Source organism: Bufo gargarizans, chromosome 6, assembly GCF_014858855.1.
Source record: "Bufo gargarizans isolate SCDJY-AF-19 chromosome 6, ASM1485885v1, whole genome shotgun sequence".
Classification (NCBI taxonomy): domain Eukaryota; kingdom Metazoa; phylum Chordata; class Amphibia; order Anura; family Bufonidae; genus Bufo; species Bufo gargarizans.
This window is the reverse complement of record NC_058085.1, coordinates 145,553,300-145,574,867: the sequence shown is the minus strand read 5'-3', so window position 1 is coordinate 145,574,867 and position 21,568 is coordinate 145,553,300. Positions and strand designations below refer to the sequence as shown.

Here is a 21,568-nt window from a genome sequence, read left to right as displayed (position 1 = left end):
CGGTGAGATGGATCAATGAACTAAAGGCCCTTTTACACTGGCAGATGAATAGCCCATATTGAGTGCCGATTGATGATGTAGGAAGTAGATCAGTGCTTGTGGTTCTGGTGATCATTCATTCAAATTCATACTCTCATGGAGTAGATTGCTTGTAGACAGCACATCCTCCACTTACAGGAGGAGACTCAACAACTGTTGATGGCTGGCATGAACATTTATTCAGCCGATCATTGGGCCTCAAGTTTTAGTACTTATCTAGCTGATCCATATGCCATGCATGCCATATTCATAGACTCATTATTATAGTCACCCCGTTAATTATCTTTCAGTGCTCAACTAGTAAAATGATTGAATAATATATTGCTTTTCTAAAGATGTGTTTATCTAAGGCGCTTTTCACACGAACGACACGGATTGGCTCCGGATGCATTCAGGGTGTGCTCAGTGAAACCTGCACCATTTTGCCTGCGATTGTGTTAAGTTGTTCAGTTTTTTCCACGCGGTTGCAATCCGTGTCGCAACTTCCGCGTGTGAAAAAAAAAATGAAGGTTTACAAACAACATCTCCTAGCAACTATCAGTGAAAAACGCTTTGCAACCGGACTGCATCCGGATGCAATGCGTTTTTCACTGAAGCCCCATTCACTTCTATGGAACATACTACAATTCGCACACAACGCAGAACTGATGCATCAACAACATGGCTCATGTACACAGACCCATTGAAATGAATGGGTCAGGAATCAGTGCGGGTGCTATGCATTCACTTCACGCATTACACCCGCACAGAAAACACGCTCGTGTGAAAGGGGCCTAAAGGTGGCCATACACATTAGTTAGAAGTGGTTGATGGTTGAACAACTATACACATATTAGTTCAAACAGTTCAAACTTGAAAAATTGTAATATTGTATAAAAGTTCATTTATTTCAGTAATGCAATTTAAAAGGTGAAACTAATATATGAGAGACTCATTACATGCAGAGTGAGATATTTCAAGCCTTTATTTGTTATAATTTGGATGATTATGACTTACAGCTTATGAAAACCCCAAATTCACAATTTCCGAAAATTAGAATATTGTGAAAAGGTTCAATATTCTAGACTCAAAGTGTCACACTCTAGTCAGCTAATAATCCATACCCCCTGAGCAAAGGGTACCTGAGCCTTTAAATTGTCTCTCAGTCTGGTTCATTAGGAATCACAATTATTCGAAAGACTGCTGACCTGACAGTTGTGCAGAAAACCACCATTAACACCCTCCATAAGGAGGGAAAGCCTCAAAAGGTAATTGCAAAAGAAGTTGGATGTTCCCAAAGTGCTGTATCAAAGCACATTAAGAGTACATAGAAAGTTATATGGAAGGGACAAGTATGGAAGAAAAAGGTGCACAAGCAGCAGGGATGACCGCAGCCTGGATCGGATTGTCAGGAAAAGGCCATTCAAAAGTGTTGGGGACTTTCACAAGGTGTGGACTGAGGCTGGAGTGCATCAAGAGCCACCACACACAGACGGATCCTGGACATGGGCTTCAAATGTCGTATTCCTCTTGTCAAGCCTCTCCTGAATAACACACAACGTCAGAAGCGTCTTACCTGGGCTAAAGAAAAATAGAACTGATCTGTTGCTCAGTGGTCCAAAGTCCTCTTTTCTGATAAAAGCAACTTTTGCATCTCATTTGGAAACCAAGGACTCAGAGTCTGGAGGAAGAATGGAGAGGCACACAATGCAAGATGCTTAAAGTCCAGTGTGAAGTTTCCACAATCTGTGTTGATTTGGGGAGCCATGTCATCTGCTGGTGTTGGTCCACTGTGCTTCATTAGGTCCAGAGTCAATGCAGCCGTCTATCAGGAGATTTTGGAGCACTTCATGCTTCTTTCCGCAGACGAGCTTTATGGAGATGGTGACTTCATTTTCCATCAGGACTTGGCACCTGCCCACACTGCCAAAAGTACCAAAACCTGGTTCAATGACCATAGGATTACTGTGCTTGATTGGCCAGCAAACTCGCCTGACCTGAACCCAATAGAGAATCTATGGGGCATTGCCAAGGGAAAGATGAGAGACAGGAGACCAAACAATGCAGAAGAGCTGAAGGCTGCTATTAAAGCATCCTGGTCTTCCAACACCTCAGCAGTGCCACAGGCTAATAGTAATTGATGCAAAAGGGGCCCAAACCAAGGATGTTTTTCTATTTAACATCCTTTTTTTATTGATTTCAAGTAATTTTCTGAGATTATGACTTTGGGTTTTCATAAGCTTTAAGCAATAATCATCCAAATTATAACAAATAAAAGCTTGGAATATCTCGCTTTGCATGTAATGAGTCTATCTCATATATTAGTTTCACCTTTAAAGTTGCATTACTGAAATAAATGAACTTTTGCACGATATTAATTTTTTTTTTGAGTTTCACCTGTACTTGTTCAATGAAACTGGGCGATGGATGAACATTCTTTCAAAGAAAGATCTTTTTTCCACGAATGGTCTTTCTTTGATCAAAAGATCTTTTGTCCCACTACTGGACAAATATATTAAGCATGGCCGACTTCTTTTCAGATGATGCTAGTCTGTCATCGGTCAGCTAAAACGATTATTCATTGTTAACTTTAACCCAATGAACAGTCGTTTTAGTTTAAATCGTCTATTTTGGTCAACTTTGTTCTAATGTGTAAGGCCACCTTAAAGGGATTCTGTCACCAGGATTTACCCTACAGAGATATTCATATGTGCCCATCAGTCTCCTTGCTTTGTATTAAATGATCCCACTCTTACTGCTTTGTGTGTCTTTTAATCGTCAAAAAAGCGATTTTATTGCTATGTAAATTACCTTGATAAGGAGCCCAAGGGGTTGTCCCACGATCCATTGGAGCCCGGCCACGAACCATCGTTCCGGAGTCCAGCACCGCCTACCAGTTAATTTATTCACTGCACTTGCCCTGATGTCATTCCTTCCAAGCGCCGTAATCTTGCGTGCGCAGGGAGCCAGCACATGCGCAGTTGGATCGATGAAGCCTGTGCCAGTAGTCCGCACGGGCGCAGACTACTGTGTACACTGCGCCTGCGCGAGATTACGGCGCTTGGAAGGAATGACGTCAGGGCAAGTGCAGTGAATAAATTAACTGGTAGGCGGTGCTGGGCTCCGGAACGATGGGTGCGGCCGGACTACAACAGATTGTGGGACATACCTTAGGCTCCTTATCAAGGTAATTTACATAGCAATAAAATCTCTTTTTTGACGAATAAAAGACACACAGAGCAGTAAGAGTGTGATCATTTAATACAAAACAATGAGACTGATGGGCACATATGAATATCTCTGTAGGGTAAATCCTGGTGACAGAATCCCTTTAGGTATGTATAATGTAGAACAAATTCAAGTACTTAGAGAGGGCTCACCTGCTGCTCAGGCAATGAAAGGGTGCACCTACAAAAGGATTCACCCAATCCTTTAGAAAATTTCAAAAAGAGGTAAGGATAGTAGGGCACACCACCATTTGATGTCACACGGATATTTATTATAATTTATTATAACATATACTGTTTAGAACATATAAAGTACAATCAAATACGATAAAATTGCTAAAATATAAATACTAAAATATAGTCATCAATACAAATTAAATATAGGTTAATAAATTCGGCTACGGCCGCAAACTTTCTTATGTGATAATAGCTTCAATACATGTCTTTGAAGAATACAATTCAATCCAATGGTTGGTTTCGATATTTATAAAAAGTCACTTATATCTGTGTGCTTTAACACTGAATCGTGGCAATGATAAAACGCTGCCCAAAGTCAAGACTTCTACCGGAGTGGTTTTACTCACTATTTTAGATGGTGCCGGTTTCCATATCACTCGTGGCGTCCCACGTACAGTGAAAGTCTTTTATAGGCTGCGGCAGAAAAAGATAGATGAAATGTAGACTTGCGGGATCCTCGGTGATTGTAAATTGGCTGCGCCGTCTCAAAGGTCGCCTGGAAGTATATACCCTCTGCGTCGTTTGTTCACAGTGTGCAGGGTTGACTTTCACCAGGAAATAGAGGACTCAGCATAAAGACGGATGTTCAATTTTTCTTTACCATAAAGTACAACTTCACCGATCCCTTCTTTAAAGCGCTTATTGGTCTTCAAATCTGTATGTCATGGGATTCATTACCATACGCGTTTCGGAGGCTAAGGCTCCTTCTTCAGTGGTAGCCTTAGCCTCCGAAACGCGTATGGTAATGAATCCCATGACATACAGATTTGAAGACCAATAAGCGCTTTAAAGAAGGGATCGGTGAAGTTGTACTTTATGGTAAAGAAAAATTGAACATCCGTCTTTATGCTGAGTCCTCTATTTCCTGGTGAAAGTCAACCCTGCACACTGTGAACAAACGACGCAGAGGGTATATACTTCCAGGCGACCTTTGAGACGGCGCAGCCAATTTACAATCACCGAGGATCCCGCAAGTCTACATTTCATCTATCTTTTTCTGCCGCAGCCTATAAAAGACTTTCACTGTACGTGGGACGCCACGAGTGATATGGAAACCGGCACCATCTAAAATAGTGAGTAAAACCACTCCGGTAGAAGTCTTGACTTTGGGCAGCGTTTTATCTGCGGCATTGCCACGATTCAGTGTTAAAGCACACAGATATAAGTGACTTTTTATAAATATCGAAACCAACCATTGGATTGAATTGTATTCTTCAAAGACATGTATTGAAGCTATTATCACATAAGAAAGTTTGCGGCCGTAGCCGAATTTATTAACCTATATTTAATTTGTATTGATGACTATATTTTAGTATTTATATTTTAGCAATTTTATCGTATTTGATTGTACTTTATATGTTCTAAACAGTATATGTTATAATAAATTATAATAAATATCCGTGTGACATCAAATGGTGGTGTGCCCTACTATCCTTACCTCATAATGTAGAACAACTCAGAGGCCATATTCTATTGTCTATTGTTTTGGCAGGGTCATGATTGTACATTAGGGGCTTTGGTTAAGATTGTCTTGTTTTTTGTCAGTGGAATATCTAGATAGGTATGATAACACAATACAGCGGCACTTAGCTATGCATGAAAACTGGACCACAAAAGGTATGTACAGGTAAGACCTCTGGTATAAAAGACATAGAACACATACTTGTTGCTCAACGGAAAGTATGGTTTATTCAGATGCAACCTACAGTATACTTTGAACATTGTCATCGGTTGCAAATATCTAAACAGATATTTTTAAGATCATCTACTTGTAGGAGAACATCCACTACTTGTAGGAGATGGATGCACCTTCATGGCCAAGGACTTGGAGCTGGTGCTACATGAAATCTTGAAATATATATTATATATTTTGTTTTTACTGTGTTGCAGCCCATGATCAAGAGAAGCATGAAAGTGACTCTCAAGAGAAAGTACAGGTAAGTGTGAAGGACCCGACACCAACCTTCCTAGGAGGGGATTCTCTTAAGCTGCCCATGCACAAAAAAAAGTCAGCTGAAATTAGCCATTTCAGCCGACCATCATTCAAAAATTTTGTGTAGTGTAGGTGCTCACGATGACCAATTGCAGGCTGCTGACTACCAAAAATTTGATCTGTCATGCTGGAAAATTTTGGCCGTGGTTGGCTGAAACAACATGTGTGTAGCATGAACAGGTGATCATTTGTCACTTTGCATGAGTTCCTTACCTTTTTTTTTCTTTGATGTTTGATCTACCATGATTGAGCGATAAAAGCCTTCCTTTAAAGGCCCTTTACACGGACCAGCAATTAAACAGATCATTGCTAAACAGCGTTACAAGTAACACTCGTTAGCGTTGATCTAGCGGTGTAAATGCACCGCTGAATATCCGATGAACAAGCAGTAAGCTCGTTCATCGGGTAATTGGATCTTTTGTGCAGGACAAAAGATCATCGTTTCCCAGTGGCAGATGGTGCTGTGTAAACACGATCTGCTGCCATGGAACAACGAGACAGTATGGGGAAGTGCGATCACTCCTCCCCATACTCTGGGGGAGATCGCTGCATGTAAATGCATCGGTCATCTACGCTTGCAATCAGTAGATTGTTGGGAAGGAACAATTTGTTCATTGCTAGTGGAGGAGAGATCATCGTGTCACCAGTAAAAAACTCTTTGAGACCCATTTACACAGACCACTTATCGGGAACAAATGATTGTATGAACGCTTATTCCGGTAATTGGCTAGTGTTTATTGTACATGTACATAGTGCATTCAGCTTGGATACCAACATTCATACATTCACCAAAGAGCAACTCAAATGCAAGATTTCATGTTTTTTCCTGAATACACCAGGAATTCATCTGCAATCATGTTTAATAATGATAGAAAGTACAGAGATCATCAAGGCTTAACAAGGAGAGAACTTCTTAATCATTGATCTAGACCCATGATCCGCAACCTGCAGCTGTCTGGGAATGCTAGGAGTTGTAGTTTTGTAACAAAAAAAAACTACAGGTTGGAAACTACTGTGGATCTCAGAATATCCATATCCCTTTTACCATGAGGTAGACTTACACTCTCCATTACCTTTTTGTGTTTACTTTGCATCATTTCTGTTTTTTTACTTCATTGCTTTATTTAATTTGTGCTAGAACTTTATTAAAAGTGCAATTCAAAGGCTGTGCTGACCATAACGGGCTGAAAACGGAAAGCTTTATAGTTTTGGTTAAAAAAAAAAATCCAGCATGAACATAAGCAGCTTTGAAAATCTAAAGTGTGAACTGGACCTATGCACATACCATAGATAATGGAATGTTCACATAATAATGTCTCTTCTACTGCTTCTTTTGGGGCCACTAGAGAGATTAAAAGGAATTCATCCCAGATAGACGTTATTCCCTCTCTCCATTATAGGTGTCTCCAGCTTCACACTCAGTACAGTGTTAGCAAACGAGGGCACCTAGCCTGAGGGTCAAACAGTTAATCCGCGGCCTTCATATGACGGGGAAGTGATGTTCTGTCTAGTACAAGGACAGTGGCCATATTTTTACTCGTCTCGTCTGTGTTCTTCCCTTGAACAGAATGCAGTATGAATTCCCAGAGTTCATTTTCTTATGTCTTATGGCTGCAAGTACTGGAAAGTTGTAATTGGTCCCAGAGCTAGAGAATGGCACATTCATTGTTGAAGAATAGCTTGAGCAGTGAAAACCCTGTCAATGGTTAGATAAGCCAAAGATGGTCTCCTCTATGTTGTCCTCAAGTGGAAGGAACAAGTATATTAGCACTATGTCGCCTAGTGATATCGGTGATACTGATGCCCAGTCAAGGCATGGGATTTGCTGTGAGAGGATGCATACTGTATCCTGTGCAGAAGCAAGAGGCATTTTACAGGCAGTGCTCCAATGCCACTATGGGGAAAGGTGGGTGTGGGAGGCTCATTGTGTGGAACCTCAAGGATTGCACTTTTAGTTCTTGATCTAGCAATGTCATCATGCATCACATTTTTAATTTTATTTCCACCATTTATTTTTCTGTTCATTGAATGTTTTGTTTTACGTTTGGAAGACATCTTCTACTCCACGCATTGCCAAACTCACAACAGGCAGAACTTCCACAATCCCCAAAAGATCCCCTTCTGCTAGCACAGTCACCCAGAAAAAAACTTCCACTCCAACAGTACCTCCAGCACGGAGCCTTACGCAGTGGACTTCCCCTGCGACGTATCGCCCGCTGGGTCCTTCACCACGGGCTAAGGTAAGGGAAGAACCAGGATGATGTTTAATAAAACTCACTGGTAAAGGTATACCACAATTCAGAAAACATATTATCCTGTAAATTAAATGAGAAGTAATATGACCAGATTGAATTCTATATTATGTCTCCAAATGCATTAAGTGAATGGTATTAAATATGTGTATAGGGGATTATACCGGGCTTACATTGCCCATAACCATGGGGTAACTTCCTTGCTACTTTTCTTCACAGAGTTCACAGCTTGGACTGTCATGTCTGAGGTGGTCTACCCCCACTGATCAACTGTTTCGAGCAGCCAGCAGTGCCAGAAACTATACAGTGGATGGATATCTCCATCCATTGTATAGTTTCTGGTGCTGGCATACATAGGAGCTGAGCTACAGTACCCCAGTACATCTACTACACAGTGGACAGAACCTTGTACTTCTGGCTCTGTCCACTGCTTCGTTTCTGGCACTGGTGGTTGCCTAGAACAGCTGTTCCTGGTATCGGACACCCATTGATCTGATATTCATGAGCTATCCTGAGCATAGGCCATCAATATCTGAGTAGTGGAAACCCCTTTAGTGTAGCTTGAAAGGTATACAAACACATATCTAACAATCATTAGAAAAGGCACATATATCCTTTGAAATGACAACTAGCATTGAAGAAGGTCTGGGCCACATTTTTTGCCTAAGGTCACTAATCTAGTGAGACACCACAAAGAATCCAATGATAATAGATGCAGTTTGTGAACTCTATGAACTCAACATTATGATTTTGCGTGCAGGAACATATATTTTACTATTACACAGTACATTTTTTTGTTGGTATGATCCATAACCGCATCTGTAGGATCATCTAGTCTGCAAATCTTCAGCACAAATGCCAGCAGCTGGATAAGTGCAGTTTATGCTGTGACAACAGAAAAAGATATGAAAGAAAGACTTGCAAATGTCTATAGTTAAATGATTGAGCTGTAAAATATCGGTAATTGGAGAAAGTAGATATCTAGTAAAGCTAAGCAATAGGGCAGTGTCTAACATAAGAGACTTTTGCCATAAAGGTAATGTGTTATTTCTAACAACAGGATGGTGTTCATGATGGCACAGGGGTTAAGCAGCCACCTATCAAGAGCCCTGCCAACACAACTAGAATCCCATCCAAGACTCCCACAGTTCCTAAGACTCCACCTACCGGTAAGGCAACAAGTTGCATATGTTTGTGAAAATCTATGTTCTGTAATATTTTCTTATTCCAGCAAACTTGCACGTAATAATTCAGTAACAGGTAGACAAAGAATACAGTAAAATAAACAGCAAAAGCTTGAAACTTGTGTGCTATGGACTTCACTGCCTGTAGATGGAGGGATAATAATTGAGCAGGACCTCACAGGCTTGCAGGACAGTAGCGGGAATTAGATTTTTTGGCCTGGCTGTCTATGGAACCCACATTCCAATCCTAATTTAACAGAATGTTTTTTTTTTTCATAGCTCTGAAAAGAGATCAGAAGAAGCCACCATCCACCATAAACAAAGGTGAAAGAGGTAAGAATGACCAGATATCATGTTGTTGTGCAGTGTGATGCCATAGCTCATGATCATCCTATGTTATATTGTGCTGTCATACTTTATAGGACTGCACAGGTTATACACAAGTGAGAGTATTTATACATGGTTTGTTACCTCAGATATGGACAAATCTTTGCCAGTTCTAGGCACCAGCTCCAAACAGGCCGGATCCACTCTGCAACATCATTTTACTCTCAGTGGTCAGTAGTTGCTAGTTAGAGAAGTGCCTCCTCAATTGTAAGAATTGCCCCCTTCCAAAGGACACATTCACACTGGTCGATAGCAGCACCATTATCACACAGTGGATTTGTGCAGTGGTTTTATGCAATGGCAGCAAAAAGTGCATGTATTTAACAAGTAGCCACAGCAGCCTCTTCCACTACCCTAGAGGTCATAGCAGCTTCCTCATACTTTTCCAGTAGTCCCAGCAGCCTCCCACCACTTCCTCAGGAATCACAGCAGGCCCCACTCGCTTCCCCAGTAGTCACAGAAACCCCCTCCCACTTCCCAAAGCAGCCTCCCACCTTTTCAGTAGTCGTGGAAGTCCCTTCGATTAGTTATATTCACCCCCCCCCCCCCCCCATTACTCAGTAGTCACAGCTGCCCCCTCCCATTTCTTCAGTAGTCAAAGCAGCCACCCACCACTTCCCAAGTAGTCAGAGCAGCCCCCTCTAACTATCCCAGAAATCACAGCGGCCCCTCCACTTCCCTAAGAGTTACAGCAACCCACCTTCCCCAATGAGTGACAGCATCCAGCTCCATGTATTAAGTATCAGGGGGTCACCCTGGTAACTGGGTTTTGTCCAGCCCCGTGTTACATATAGTTCATGTGTATGCTTTATAATGGTAATATATGCAGTGCTAACATAACAAAATCTCTCATTTTCACTTAGCTGAATCTCCAAAATCTGGTGAAAGAAGTGGATACAGTAGTCCTGGATCACCTAGTACACCAACAAACCGTTCCCGCACACCCTCATCAAATATGCCGCCTAACCGGGAGCCCAAAAAGGTTGCCGTTGTGCGTACTCCTCCCAAATCTCCTGCCTCTATCAAGAGTCGCCTACAGCCGCTTCCAAGCCCGGTAGCACTCCCAGACCTGAAAAATATCAAATCTAAGATTGGCTCAATTGACAACATTCGGCACCAGCCAGGAGGTGGCAAGGTATCTGAGCAGTATTATTACCTAGAGGAAAGCTATAGCTGGGTGGAGGTGTGGAAAGGAGATAGATAAGGAGAGGGGTAGGAGAGAATTATTTTAAAGACGCAATGTTCCAAGATTTCTCATGACTTAATGTCTCTTTACCTTTCCCGGCATCACATCACATTTCCATATACCTCCCCACTGCATTGCATCCATCCATTTACCTGCTGTCTTACATCTGCTGCCCCATTTTTGGTTTCCCACCCGCACCAACCTCGCTCCTCCTGTAGGTGCAGATCGTCCACAAGAAAGTCGATCTGAGTAATGTCCAGTCAAAGTGTGGCTCCAAGGAGAACTTGAAGCATGTCGCTGGAGGAGGAGCAGTGAGTGAAATCCTCTGTGTGACACAAGCACTCAATGCCCAACACACCAAGATACAAACTGCCGTAGACACCGCACATCACTCCTTTGCACTGCTTGCATGTTGGCCTCTGATTTACTCATTCCAGCTGCTTGCACCACACATCGTAGGCTATGTTCACACTACGCTTCTTTTTAAAAATCTGAAACCAGCTCTAGTAAGTAGCTGCAATATATTTTTTTACCATTGTCCTCTATGGATATGGAAATAAGGTATGGTACAGTAATGGTAGTGTGAACAGAACCTTACTAACATTTTACCACAAGGAGGTTATGCTCTACTGTATAAAAATTATCTGTACTGAAACATAATTCTACTAATCGAATAGATTTTAGAGGAAAAAAAATGTTTGACATATTCTATGTAATAAATGATACTACCCAAATTGATCCAGTGTCCTCTAGTAACGTCTTATGGTAAATGACAGTCGTTTACTGTGAGAGTTATTTGTAGAAAATGTATAAATAATATAGAAGTAATAATACTGTACATCCTACCACTAGATCATAAGTAATAATTAGATTTTATGTTTCATATGTACAGCCCCATGGAACGAATGGCGCTTTAACAATAAGTAATAATAATAATAATGTTTATAATAATTCTAGTCTCCAGGTTTTACACACCACAGATGTTTTCTGCAAATCAGCTTTCCTTATCATTTGCAAAGTTCAAATTTGATTGATTCCGCTTTTGCATGCATAAAATGCGCCATGCATATATTTTTTATCTCCTTCAGACAACTTTAACTTAGTATGTTCCTTCTTTCAACTTTTACCAACTATATTAAAAGGGTTTTCCAAGATTTTTATACTGATGACCTATTGTATTTGATCAGTGTGGGTCCCGGGTTTGGAGAAGGCAGCGGCGCTCGCAGGAGCGCCACTGCCTTCTCGCAGTTTATCAAGCACAGCGCTGTACATTGCATAGCTCAGTCTTGACTAGCCTAGGCCATATGATTGATGACCATGATGTCACATGGCCTAGGAAAATCTGATAGAAGGCTGCGGCACTACTTCTCGAACAGCTGATCCGTGGGAGTCCCGGGTGTCAGACCTCCACCTATCAGATACTGATGACCCATACTGAGAAAAATCTCAAAAAAAAGCTTCAAAAGGGCACTAATTTAAAAAAAAAAACTGAATGAAGGTGGGAACACACAGACTATTAGATTTTGCTTGTGAATATACAATTCTGTTTTTACTACTTATTTTTTAACTTAGCACAGGCCGCGTTCACATCTGCAGCAAGCTGATCTGGTACAAATGCTGGTGGTCGGCCGGACCAAAAACCATTGCACACAACACAGCAGAAACCCAACATCTATGCAGAAAAGCGGCGGATAAGATTAAATTACAGTCAGTGGGGATCTGGAAGGGAACTATAGCATCCGGATCCAGTGAAATCTGGCAGGCTGCTTTCTGCCGGAACCTACTGGATCTGCATTGCAGATGTGAACACGGCCAAAAGTGTTACTAAACATAAGTTCTGGTCTGTTATAGAAGAGTGACAATAAAGACATCATTATAGCTCCCAAAGGCTGTTGTTCAGCCTTTCCAGACTCCTCGGTGGCTGTGTAATGTAGCAGATTGACCATTTAGGACCCTTAGGTCACATTGTAATGGCGGCCATATTGGATGTCTTAAAACAGATATAACTCAAATCATTCTTGACAGAACTAGTCAAGTACTTATACGTCCATGAAAATGTTCTTTAATGATTACTTGAGAAATTCTTCTTCCACTCTGACACTAGAATATAAATTCTTACGTCACTCTGATGACTTTTAACCTCTTACTTGAGGTGCTTCTAAACTGCATCTTTAAAGGGAATCTATCACCAGCGACCTCCCTATCCAACTATTTGTATAGACATCTGATTAAAATACTATTTTTCTTTTATGGTTCTGAGCCTCAGTTTCCGAGTTAGGGGTCATGCACATGACCATGGTTGTTGTCCGTATCCAATCCGCATTTTTTGCAGATCAGATGCGGACCCATTCACTGTTCGCATCCGTAACTCTGTTCCGCGGCCCCGCAAAAAAATAGAATATGTCCTATTCTTGTCTGTTTTGCGGTGAAAAAAAATGTCTCTAGGCTCTCTGCCAGTATCCATGTTTTGTGGATGCACAGTTTCTGGACTAAAAACTGGTACAGCCGTGTGCATGAGCCCTTATGATACTTTTTCTTAATATTAAAATTAGGCCTTTGGTGCATTGAGGGTGTCACCATTGCTCCACTCCTTTCTGTGGCCAGCCCCTCCCTGGCTGCTTTGATTGACAGGGCCAAGCAGTAGCAAAACAGGGAGGGAGGGGCTGGTCACAGAAATGCGTGGAGTTTGAGTGCAACAAGAGCAGTGGTGACCCCTCATTGCACCAAAAGCCTAATTTGCATATTAGGAAAAAGTATCATAACTCAGGAACATAGCCTCGGATCAACAAAATTAATCAGGTGAGCCACAGCTATGTGTCTATGCAAACAGTTAGATAGCGAGGTCGCTGGTGACCGATTCCCTTTAAATAGACATTTTGGGGGTGGAACCATAGTTTTCATGGAATATAGCTTCCTTTACTTATGTTCTGCATGCTTCTCTCTCAAAATGGCTTCCTCCAATACTTAGAATGCTGCCATACGTTGTGGCTGTGCTGCATTTATGGAGGGTGTTTTTTGCAATAACTTACTTGCATTTATGGTGCGTTTTCTTCCAGCAAAACGTAATCATATTTATTACAAAGTAGAGTTACATTAAGGTAATTTAGGTCTGCTGTCTCCGCTGTATAGGTGCAGATAACACACAAACCAGTCGATCTGAAACATGTGACTTCCAAGTGTGGATCCATGTCAAACATCCACCACAAGCCAGGTAAATCCTCCTATGATATTTTAAGGGTTAAAACGTCCTTTTGGGACACCTGTATGTTACAAAGGTGGTCTGAGGTAGTGCTGGGCCTGGCGGTGAGCCTTAAAGGGGTTGTTTCACTCCAGCAAATGGCATTTATTATGTAGAGCAAGTCAATACAAGGCACTTACTAATGGATTGTGATTGTCTATATTGCCTGCTTTGCTGGCTTCATTATACACTGCTCGTATCCAGGGGTTATGACCACCCTGTAGCCCAGCAGCGGTGGACGTGCCTGCACACTATAGGAAAAAAACACTGGCCACCAGAGAGGGTACCTCCTTTTCCTATAGTGTGCAGGCACGGCCACCACTGCTGGATTATAGGGTGGTCATAAACGAACGGTGTATAATGCGATGGAGAAAAATTAATCAAGCCAGCAAAGGAGGCAATATGGATAATCATGATACATTAGTAAGTGCCTGGTATTAACTTTGCCTGCATGAAAAGTGCCACTTGCTGAAGAGAGACAACCCCTTTAAGAACAGAAGCTCTGGGTAACCTCTGCAGAGGAGTGGCCACCATGTGAATTTGCAGTGGCTTCACACTCCTCCCATGTTGTAAAGTATCATGCTATTGTTCTTACCTAACCTGTGACCTTCATCCTTCTAACACAGGCGGAGGAAACATAGAAGTGAAATCAGAGAAACTGGACTTTAAAGAAAAGGTTTCGTCCAAGATTGGATCACTGGACAATGTCACTCACACGCCCGGTGGAGGAAACAAGAAGGTATAAAGTGTCACCTGAATACTGGTTGACAGGAAACCTGGGTTGTAAAAGAGTGTCCATTATTATCCCCCTTCATGAATACTGTTCCCGTTAAGTTGTCCACTCTGGAAATTGAAGAGTTAAACATTTCACGCACATTTCAGACAGATAAGAGTGGTTTAACATCAGCATTATGGATTCCGTTTCTGTTTTCCGTTATAACATGGAATTCATAAGACGGAAGTCAAAACGGAAGCCTTTAAGAGGCAATCTGTTTTGATTCTTCATAATACAAGTCTATGGGCAGCATAACGGATCCGTCCTGGTTTCCACTATGCAGGACTAGACTCCTGCATAATGGAAACCAGGACGGATCCGTTATGCTGCTGATAGTAGCCTCATGCACAAAAACGTATTTTGTTTCCGTGTCCGTTCCGGTTTTTTAGGCGGATAGGATGCAGACCCATTCATTACATTGGGTACGCAAATAATGCAGACAGCACGCCGTGTGCTATCCGCATCAGTATGTCCTTTCCGTAGCCCCGCAAAAAAAAATATAACATGTCCTGTTATTGTCCGTTTTAGATCGTGTGCATGTAGCCTAATGCTGATATTGGGCCTGAATGTTATTTTAACTCTTTCCTTTCCATAGGGCACAGCTTAGAGGGAATACCACATCTAAAAATACAGGAATGACCAGGCTGTAAACCCCTGATGTGAGCCTAACTGCAATGTGGGCACTGGCCCCCTAGAAGACACCTGCCCCCATTATTCTGATGTTAGCATGCTGGAGGTTTATATTCATATGATTCCCTCTTTGCTAGTACCAGAACTTCCAAAGGGTGGTACCGTGGGTTGACACACATGACCTACACTTGGGATATTGGTGAGGTTCCTCAGGATAGGCCATCAATATCAGATCTGAAGAGGTCTGACTCCCGGCACTCCCGCCAGTCAGCTGTTTGAATTGATAGCGGCACTCCTGCGAGGGCTACACCCTCTTCAAAATTACCTACGCTTTGTCTCCTTTGTATTTGAATGGGATGTAGCAGTTGTAATTACACTGTGCCAGCTCTACAAAGGAGATGACGTGCAGTTCATTTTGAAGAGGAAGTTGTGCTGCTACCTCATAAAACATCTGTTCGGCAGGGGTGCCAGGAGATAGACCTCTACTGATCTGATATCGATAATATTGTCCATATTAACCCACTGCACAACCCTTTAAGGGTTTGTTCACACAGACAAACTTTTCTCCTGTGCAAAAAAAACTAGGCTGATCTGACTCTTTCCCATTGACTTCATTAGGGAATGCAGATAAAATTTACTTCAAAGACATAACCTGCCACTTGTGAAGTGGATTCGAAATCGTGGATGAAAAAAACCCCATCATGAGCACATGGTGGCATTTTTCCCAGAGAAGTCAATGGAAAGCTGTTGGTGCTTTGACTGCATATTACACTGCAGAAAACTGTCGCTGAGACTGGGTTCACATCACATTTTCTATTTAATATATTTAAAAAAACGTATACGTTAAACAGATGCCTCAGACTAAGGCATCCGTTCACCATAGAGTTCCATTGGAAAAAAAAAGTATAAATTTTTCTACCATTGTAAAAAAAAATGTATACTTTTTTTTTACAGGACTGTGCAGGATACAAGAACGTAGTGTAATCCTTTTATTTTCTAACGTACACTCACCTAAAGAATTATTAGGAACACCTGTTCTATTTCTCATTAATGCGATTATCTAGTCAACCAATCACATGGCAGTTGCTTCAATGCATGTAGGGTTGTGGTCCTGGTCAAGACCATCTCCTGAACTCCAAACTGAATGTCAGAATTGGAAAGAAAGGTGGGCTACAACAGCAGAAGACCCCACCGGGTACCACTCCTCTCCACTACAAATAGGAAAAAAGGCTACAATTTGCACGAGCTCCCCAAAATTGGACTGTTGAAGACTGGAAAAATGTTGCCTGGTCTGATGAGTCGGTGGTGTAATGGTGTGGGGGATTTTTTCTGGGCACACTTTAGGCCCCTTAGTGCCAATTGGCCATCGTTTAAATGCCACGGGCTACCTGAGCATTGTTTCTGACCATGTCCATCCCTTCATGACCACCATGTACCCATCCTCTGATGGCTACTTCCAGCAGGATAATGCACCATGTCACAAAGCTCGAATCATTTCAAATTGGTTTCTTGAACATGACAATGAGTTCACTGTACTAAAATGGCCCCCACAGTCACCAGATCTCAACCCAATAGAGCATCTTTGGGATGTGGTGGAACGGGAGCTTCGTGCCCTGGATGTGCATCCCTCAAATCTCCATCAACTGCAAGATGCTATCCTATCAATATGGGCCAACATTTCTAAAGAATGCTATCAGCACCTTGTTGAATCAATGCAACGTAGAATTAGGGCAGTTCTGAAGGCAAAAGGAGGTCCAACACCGTATTAGTATGGTGTTCCTAATAATTCTTTAGGTGAGTGTATATGTCAAACGGAGAGTAAACGTGACGTGAACCCACCCTTACTGCAGCTAATTTTGTCTGTGTGAACATACCTGAACAGAATGCCACAGGTGACGTATACACTGCAGATTTTCTGCAGAGGAATTGTGCACGGACAGTATGCAGCATATAACATGCAGCATATAGCATTTTTTACGGGGTCGCATGTGGACCCATTTACTTCAGTGGGGCTGTAAAAGATGCAGCCTGTTTTTTTTTTTTTTTTTTTTTTTTTTTTTTTTTATAGCCTTCCATGTGCTGTCCGCCTCCGTATGTGCTTCCGTGGCATCCGCAAAAATATAGAACATGTCCTATTCTTGTCCGTGTTACGGACAAAGATAGGACTGTTTTATTATGGCCTGCATGTTCCGCAAAATACGGAATGCACACAGCTGGTACCCATGTTTTGTAGATGTGCAATTTGCAGACCGCAAAACAGCCAATGGTTGTGTGCATGAGCTCACACACTGCAGAAACTTTCTGCAACAGAGTCTCCACATAACATGGCCTGTGGTGCTGATTTTAAATCCAAGCAGTGAAATCTGTGGCAAACCTGCATTTACGCTATGAATTCCACAGCAAATTGACATCATTCGGTGTGGAATTTGTCAGTGCAGAATATTGGCAGATATGCCACTGAAAATCCACAACAGACCCGCCCTGTGTAGAGACATACCCTAGATGCACGGGCCACACAGCGTGGCCACGTAGTGGCAGTGGTGCAGTGAGAACTGCGTGGCTATCCAAATCGTGTCGGTATTCAGGTACATCATTTAAAACTGATTGGTTATTCACTGTGCTTTGTTAATGCTGCACTGTTTTGTGGGATAACACATGGCCATAAACCATTCACAGTGAAAACTGATGATGAGTTACTTGAATACTGGTGTGGGCCACAACACAGCTGCTGCTCGACAACGCCCAGTGCCTGTACCCATACAGTGATCCCTCGACATACAATGCCTCAGACTCAGATACAACCAATCATGGCCCCTTCTCTGGTAAAATAACTGTATTAGTTGCTAGTCAGCAGCTATACCTGACTGTTATATGTAAGGACTTGTTATATCTGTCTTAGTTATCTGCTTATTTCTCTTAAATCTTCATTTTCTCTTATCTTGGATGACATTTTGGGGCTTTGGAACCAATTACTCAACTTACACTGGTTTCAACATACAATAGTTGTCCTGGAACCAATTAATATTGTATCTTGAGGGACCACTGTATAATGCTAAAGAGGACTTACTATAATCCAGGTATCAGCAACCTCTGGCACTCCAGCTGTTCAGAAACTACAAATTCCCAGAATGCTTTATTCTCTTCTGTGGGAGTTAGAAGAATAACTGAGTATGTTTGCACGCTAGGAGTTGTAGCTTCACAGCATCTGGACTGCTGAAGGTTGCTGATCCCTGCTATAATCAGTCACAACATTAGGGCTCATGCACACGGCCGTTGCTCGGCTGTTAAGTGCATTGTGGACCGCAATTTGCATTCCTCAATGCACAGCCAACAACTGCGTGGATTCCGAAGACAGATCCAGACTCATTAACTTGAATGGATCCGTGATCCGTCCGCACCGCAAAAAAAAAACACTGAAGCATTCGGTAGTGCTTCCGTGCTATTCCCTGCCTCCATTCCACACCGGACCTTCCGGATTGCGGACCCATTCAAGTGAATGGGTCCTCATCCATGATGCAGTAAAAAAACGACTGGGGCCCGTATATTGCGGCGCCGCTGTTTGCGGGCTGCAATACGGGCCCGGCCAGCACATGTTCGTGTGCATGAGAACTTACATAGATTCTTGGAGGGACAGTTATGGACATTTCTTGCCCCGGCTCAGTTTTTCTACACAGTGTGATTAACCTGTCTTCAGGTGATGATGCTTCTTACAAGTGTTTTCTTCTAGATTTGTGGAGCAGGCTCTGCCATTGTAAGTATGTGTCTGGGTTTGTGCTCCATCATCCTTTTCAACTCTTCTTTCCCTGTAGATCCATTTGTTGGGTCTACATTGAACTTGATGGACCTATTTCTTTTTTTCAACTGTCTTAACTGCGTAACTATGTGCACCATACACTTGATTTCGCGTTTTGCTATGCACTTTTTCTGGAGAACACTTCTGAAAACTCTGCTTCTCTTGCTCACTGTTGATAACATGCCTAAGGCTGCATTCACATTTTCGTTTCGGAGATTCGGCAGTCTGATCCGGCGCAAATACCAACAAAAAAACTTGCGCGCAACAGTGTTTGTCTAGCCTAAACCTGGTGTTTATACCGGAAATCGGTCGGATCACCGCCGGACAATGGGGATCTGGCAGGCTGCTCTGGAATAGCCAGAACAGCCTGCAGGATCTCCAAACAGAGATGTGAACGAGGCCTTAGTTTCCATACTCTGCAAGACGGGTCTCTTTTTCTTCTGTCTCAAACTGTCACGTCTCTGGCACTTCTCTTGGATTTCCAATTCTTTAGCCACTGTTACTGACTTGTTGCCTTTCTCTCTCACAAACAACTTCCCACCCTGCTAACTGGGCTCGAACATTGCTTTTAACATTAAATAGCTGAAGTATCGGGGGTTGGCAAATTGTTTTAATTCCTTTATTAATAAAAATGTAATGATAAGCAACAATATTAATCCCCCGATCTTGACCATACAAATTCCTTAACCTCACCAACCCAAAAGGTCCTAAAAGAGAAGTAGGGCATAGCGGCATGATCTTTTTCAAGATCATTTAGATGGGTCAACTATCACTTCCACATATAATGAAATCTGGCCTACCTGACCCTGGATCTTAAAACTACACCTTTCGAACAGTAGGACTTTCCAATTTTTTGATCCTTGTTTTCACATTTTTTTAAATTGAGCAATAGAGACAAACAGTAGCACAAATTCAAAATATGCCTTGTCTTTTATACCAGCAGAATAGTTAGAAGATGAGGTCTCCATTAGAAACATCTCCATCGCACATGCAGGTCATAACCAGTACGGCAGACCAAAGATTTTGGCATACAATGAATAATTTTAATATATATTTAGTGGTGAATTGCTCTTTACACTAAATGAACCTGTTATCTTATACATTTCATATAGGCGATTGTTTCACTATTACCATCATTTAACAAACTCAGGGGGAAATCTCTTACATTGCTGTTAGACATGGATTATTGTCAGATCAAATAAGATTCAGCAAATTAACCCCTATTTGGTCTGTAGGATTGTGGCCCGACTGTGTGCTGGCAGTTAATACAGGTCATTTAAAGTCTGAGATAATTTTTGACGCTGCCTTGTAGATGGCACTTACCCAATGCCACCACAAGGGGGAGCCTATTAGCTTACTGCATGCGACTTACACAGTGAACGTTACTCTCCCTCTAGTAGAGATGTAGGGATTTGGATCTATGACTCAATTAATCAGTACAGAATTTTGGACCCAATAACAATAATATTCTCTATATTGAGACATACCATAACATGAAGAACAGTGGCAAGTCTCAACTGTTCCACAGCGCCATCTGATCTGTGTGCTGCTCTAGGTATAGACATGTACGCAATAAGGCCAGGGGCTAGGACCATGTGTTGTCGTGAGACGCTGCCCCCACTTTCACATGTATATATTAACTGTGCTTTTTACACATGCCTCCAGAGATTTGGACTTTGCGGGATAATAAACAGGATGTGGATTACTGACAGGGGGAAGGCAATCACTGATGCATACCACACTCCTTCATATCTGCAATGGCTCTGTGGGTACCTGCACGTTGTGGAGTACACATGGTTTTTCCTGCGTGGATGCCCGCGCAGAAAAAAAGAAATGTTGTACATTTATCAGCAAAGTGTATGACGTTGAACAAATCTCCTATACAGTTTGCAGATTTGTTTCTGCTTGGAAATTGACCTGCATTGCAGATTTCCAAATACTTATATTTGCATTTTTAGCTGCACATTTAACCTTTTTTTCTAATGAAGAGTGAGATATGTGGCAAAAACAACTCTGCGCTAAAAATTGCAGCTAGAAATTGCGGTTTTTGATGTAGATTGGGTGCAGAAACGAACAGAAATCAGCAAGGAAATTCGTACAGACCTTCTGGAAGTTCAACCACCCCCGTGTGCAGGTACCCTATGGCTGGTTTCCGCACTTAACCCTCTGCTTACGCCGCACATCTCATGGCATACTAGTCCTTCCTTCTCTCCTCATATATTTGTAACCAGTCCTCAACCTCATCCTTCCCCAAATCATCTTATCACCTTCAGAGAGAGAAAGGGAACAGCGAAGTGTCAGGGGGAAACAATTCCCCTACAAATGGGCTCTACCTGGGCCTTCCACCACCCCCCCTGCCAGAAGAACTTGAGGTGCCTGACTTACTATGTGAAGAGCTGAAGAATGGTAAGTACCGTGTAGCAGAGTGTGGTTCCTTGGCCAAATACAATGTGAGCGCTTAACTCAAATATGTACGCAAACATATCTGAAAAGTCTGATGTATGAAGGTTGGATCCAGATATGATTATCCAACCAGTAGTATCAGTCAAAATGAAGCGCAACGGCACTGTCTAGATACAGGAGATTGGTGTGTGTCTCAATTCAAGATCTTCGTACAGTGAAAGGACAGCGCTTGGTGAATTCGGTCA

General features: G+C 42.1%; 1 protein-coding gene across 13 annotated transcripts in view; it reads left to right on the top strand.

Annotated features, from left to right (window-relative positions):
• The window catches only part of MAPT (microtubule associated protein tau), a 75,272-nt gene that overhangs the window by 52,302 nt on the left and 1,402 nt on the right, over positions 1–21,568 (top strand). For 9 of the 13 annotated variants that reach the window (XM_044299347.1, XM_044299349.1, XM_044299346.1 and 6 more), the window contains 9 exons: positions 5,373–5,419; positions 7,527–7,715; positions 8,788–8,896; positions 9,191–9,244; positions 10,162–10,433; positions 10,703–10,795; positions 13,614–13,695; positions 14,349–14,461; positions 18,855–18,878. In XM_044299347.1, coding sequence (XP_044155282.1) covers positions 5,373–5,419; positions 7,527–7,715; positions 8,788–8,896; positions 9,191–9,244; positions 10,162–10,433; positions 10,703–10,795; positions 13,614–13,695; positions 14,349–14,461; positions 18,855–18,878 — 983 coding nt within the window. Of the gene's footprint in view, positions 1–5,372; positions 5,420–7,526; positions 7,716–8,787; positions 8,897–9,190; positions 9,245–10,161; positions 10,434–10,702; positions 10,796–13,613; positions 13,696–14,348; positions 14,462–18,854; positions 18,879–21,193; positions 21,327–21,568 lie in introns of all 13 variants that reach the window. The other 4 variants (XM_044299351.1, XM_044299354.1, XM_044299350.1 and 1 more) reach the window with 4 other exon arrangements.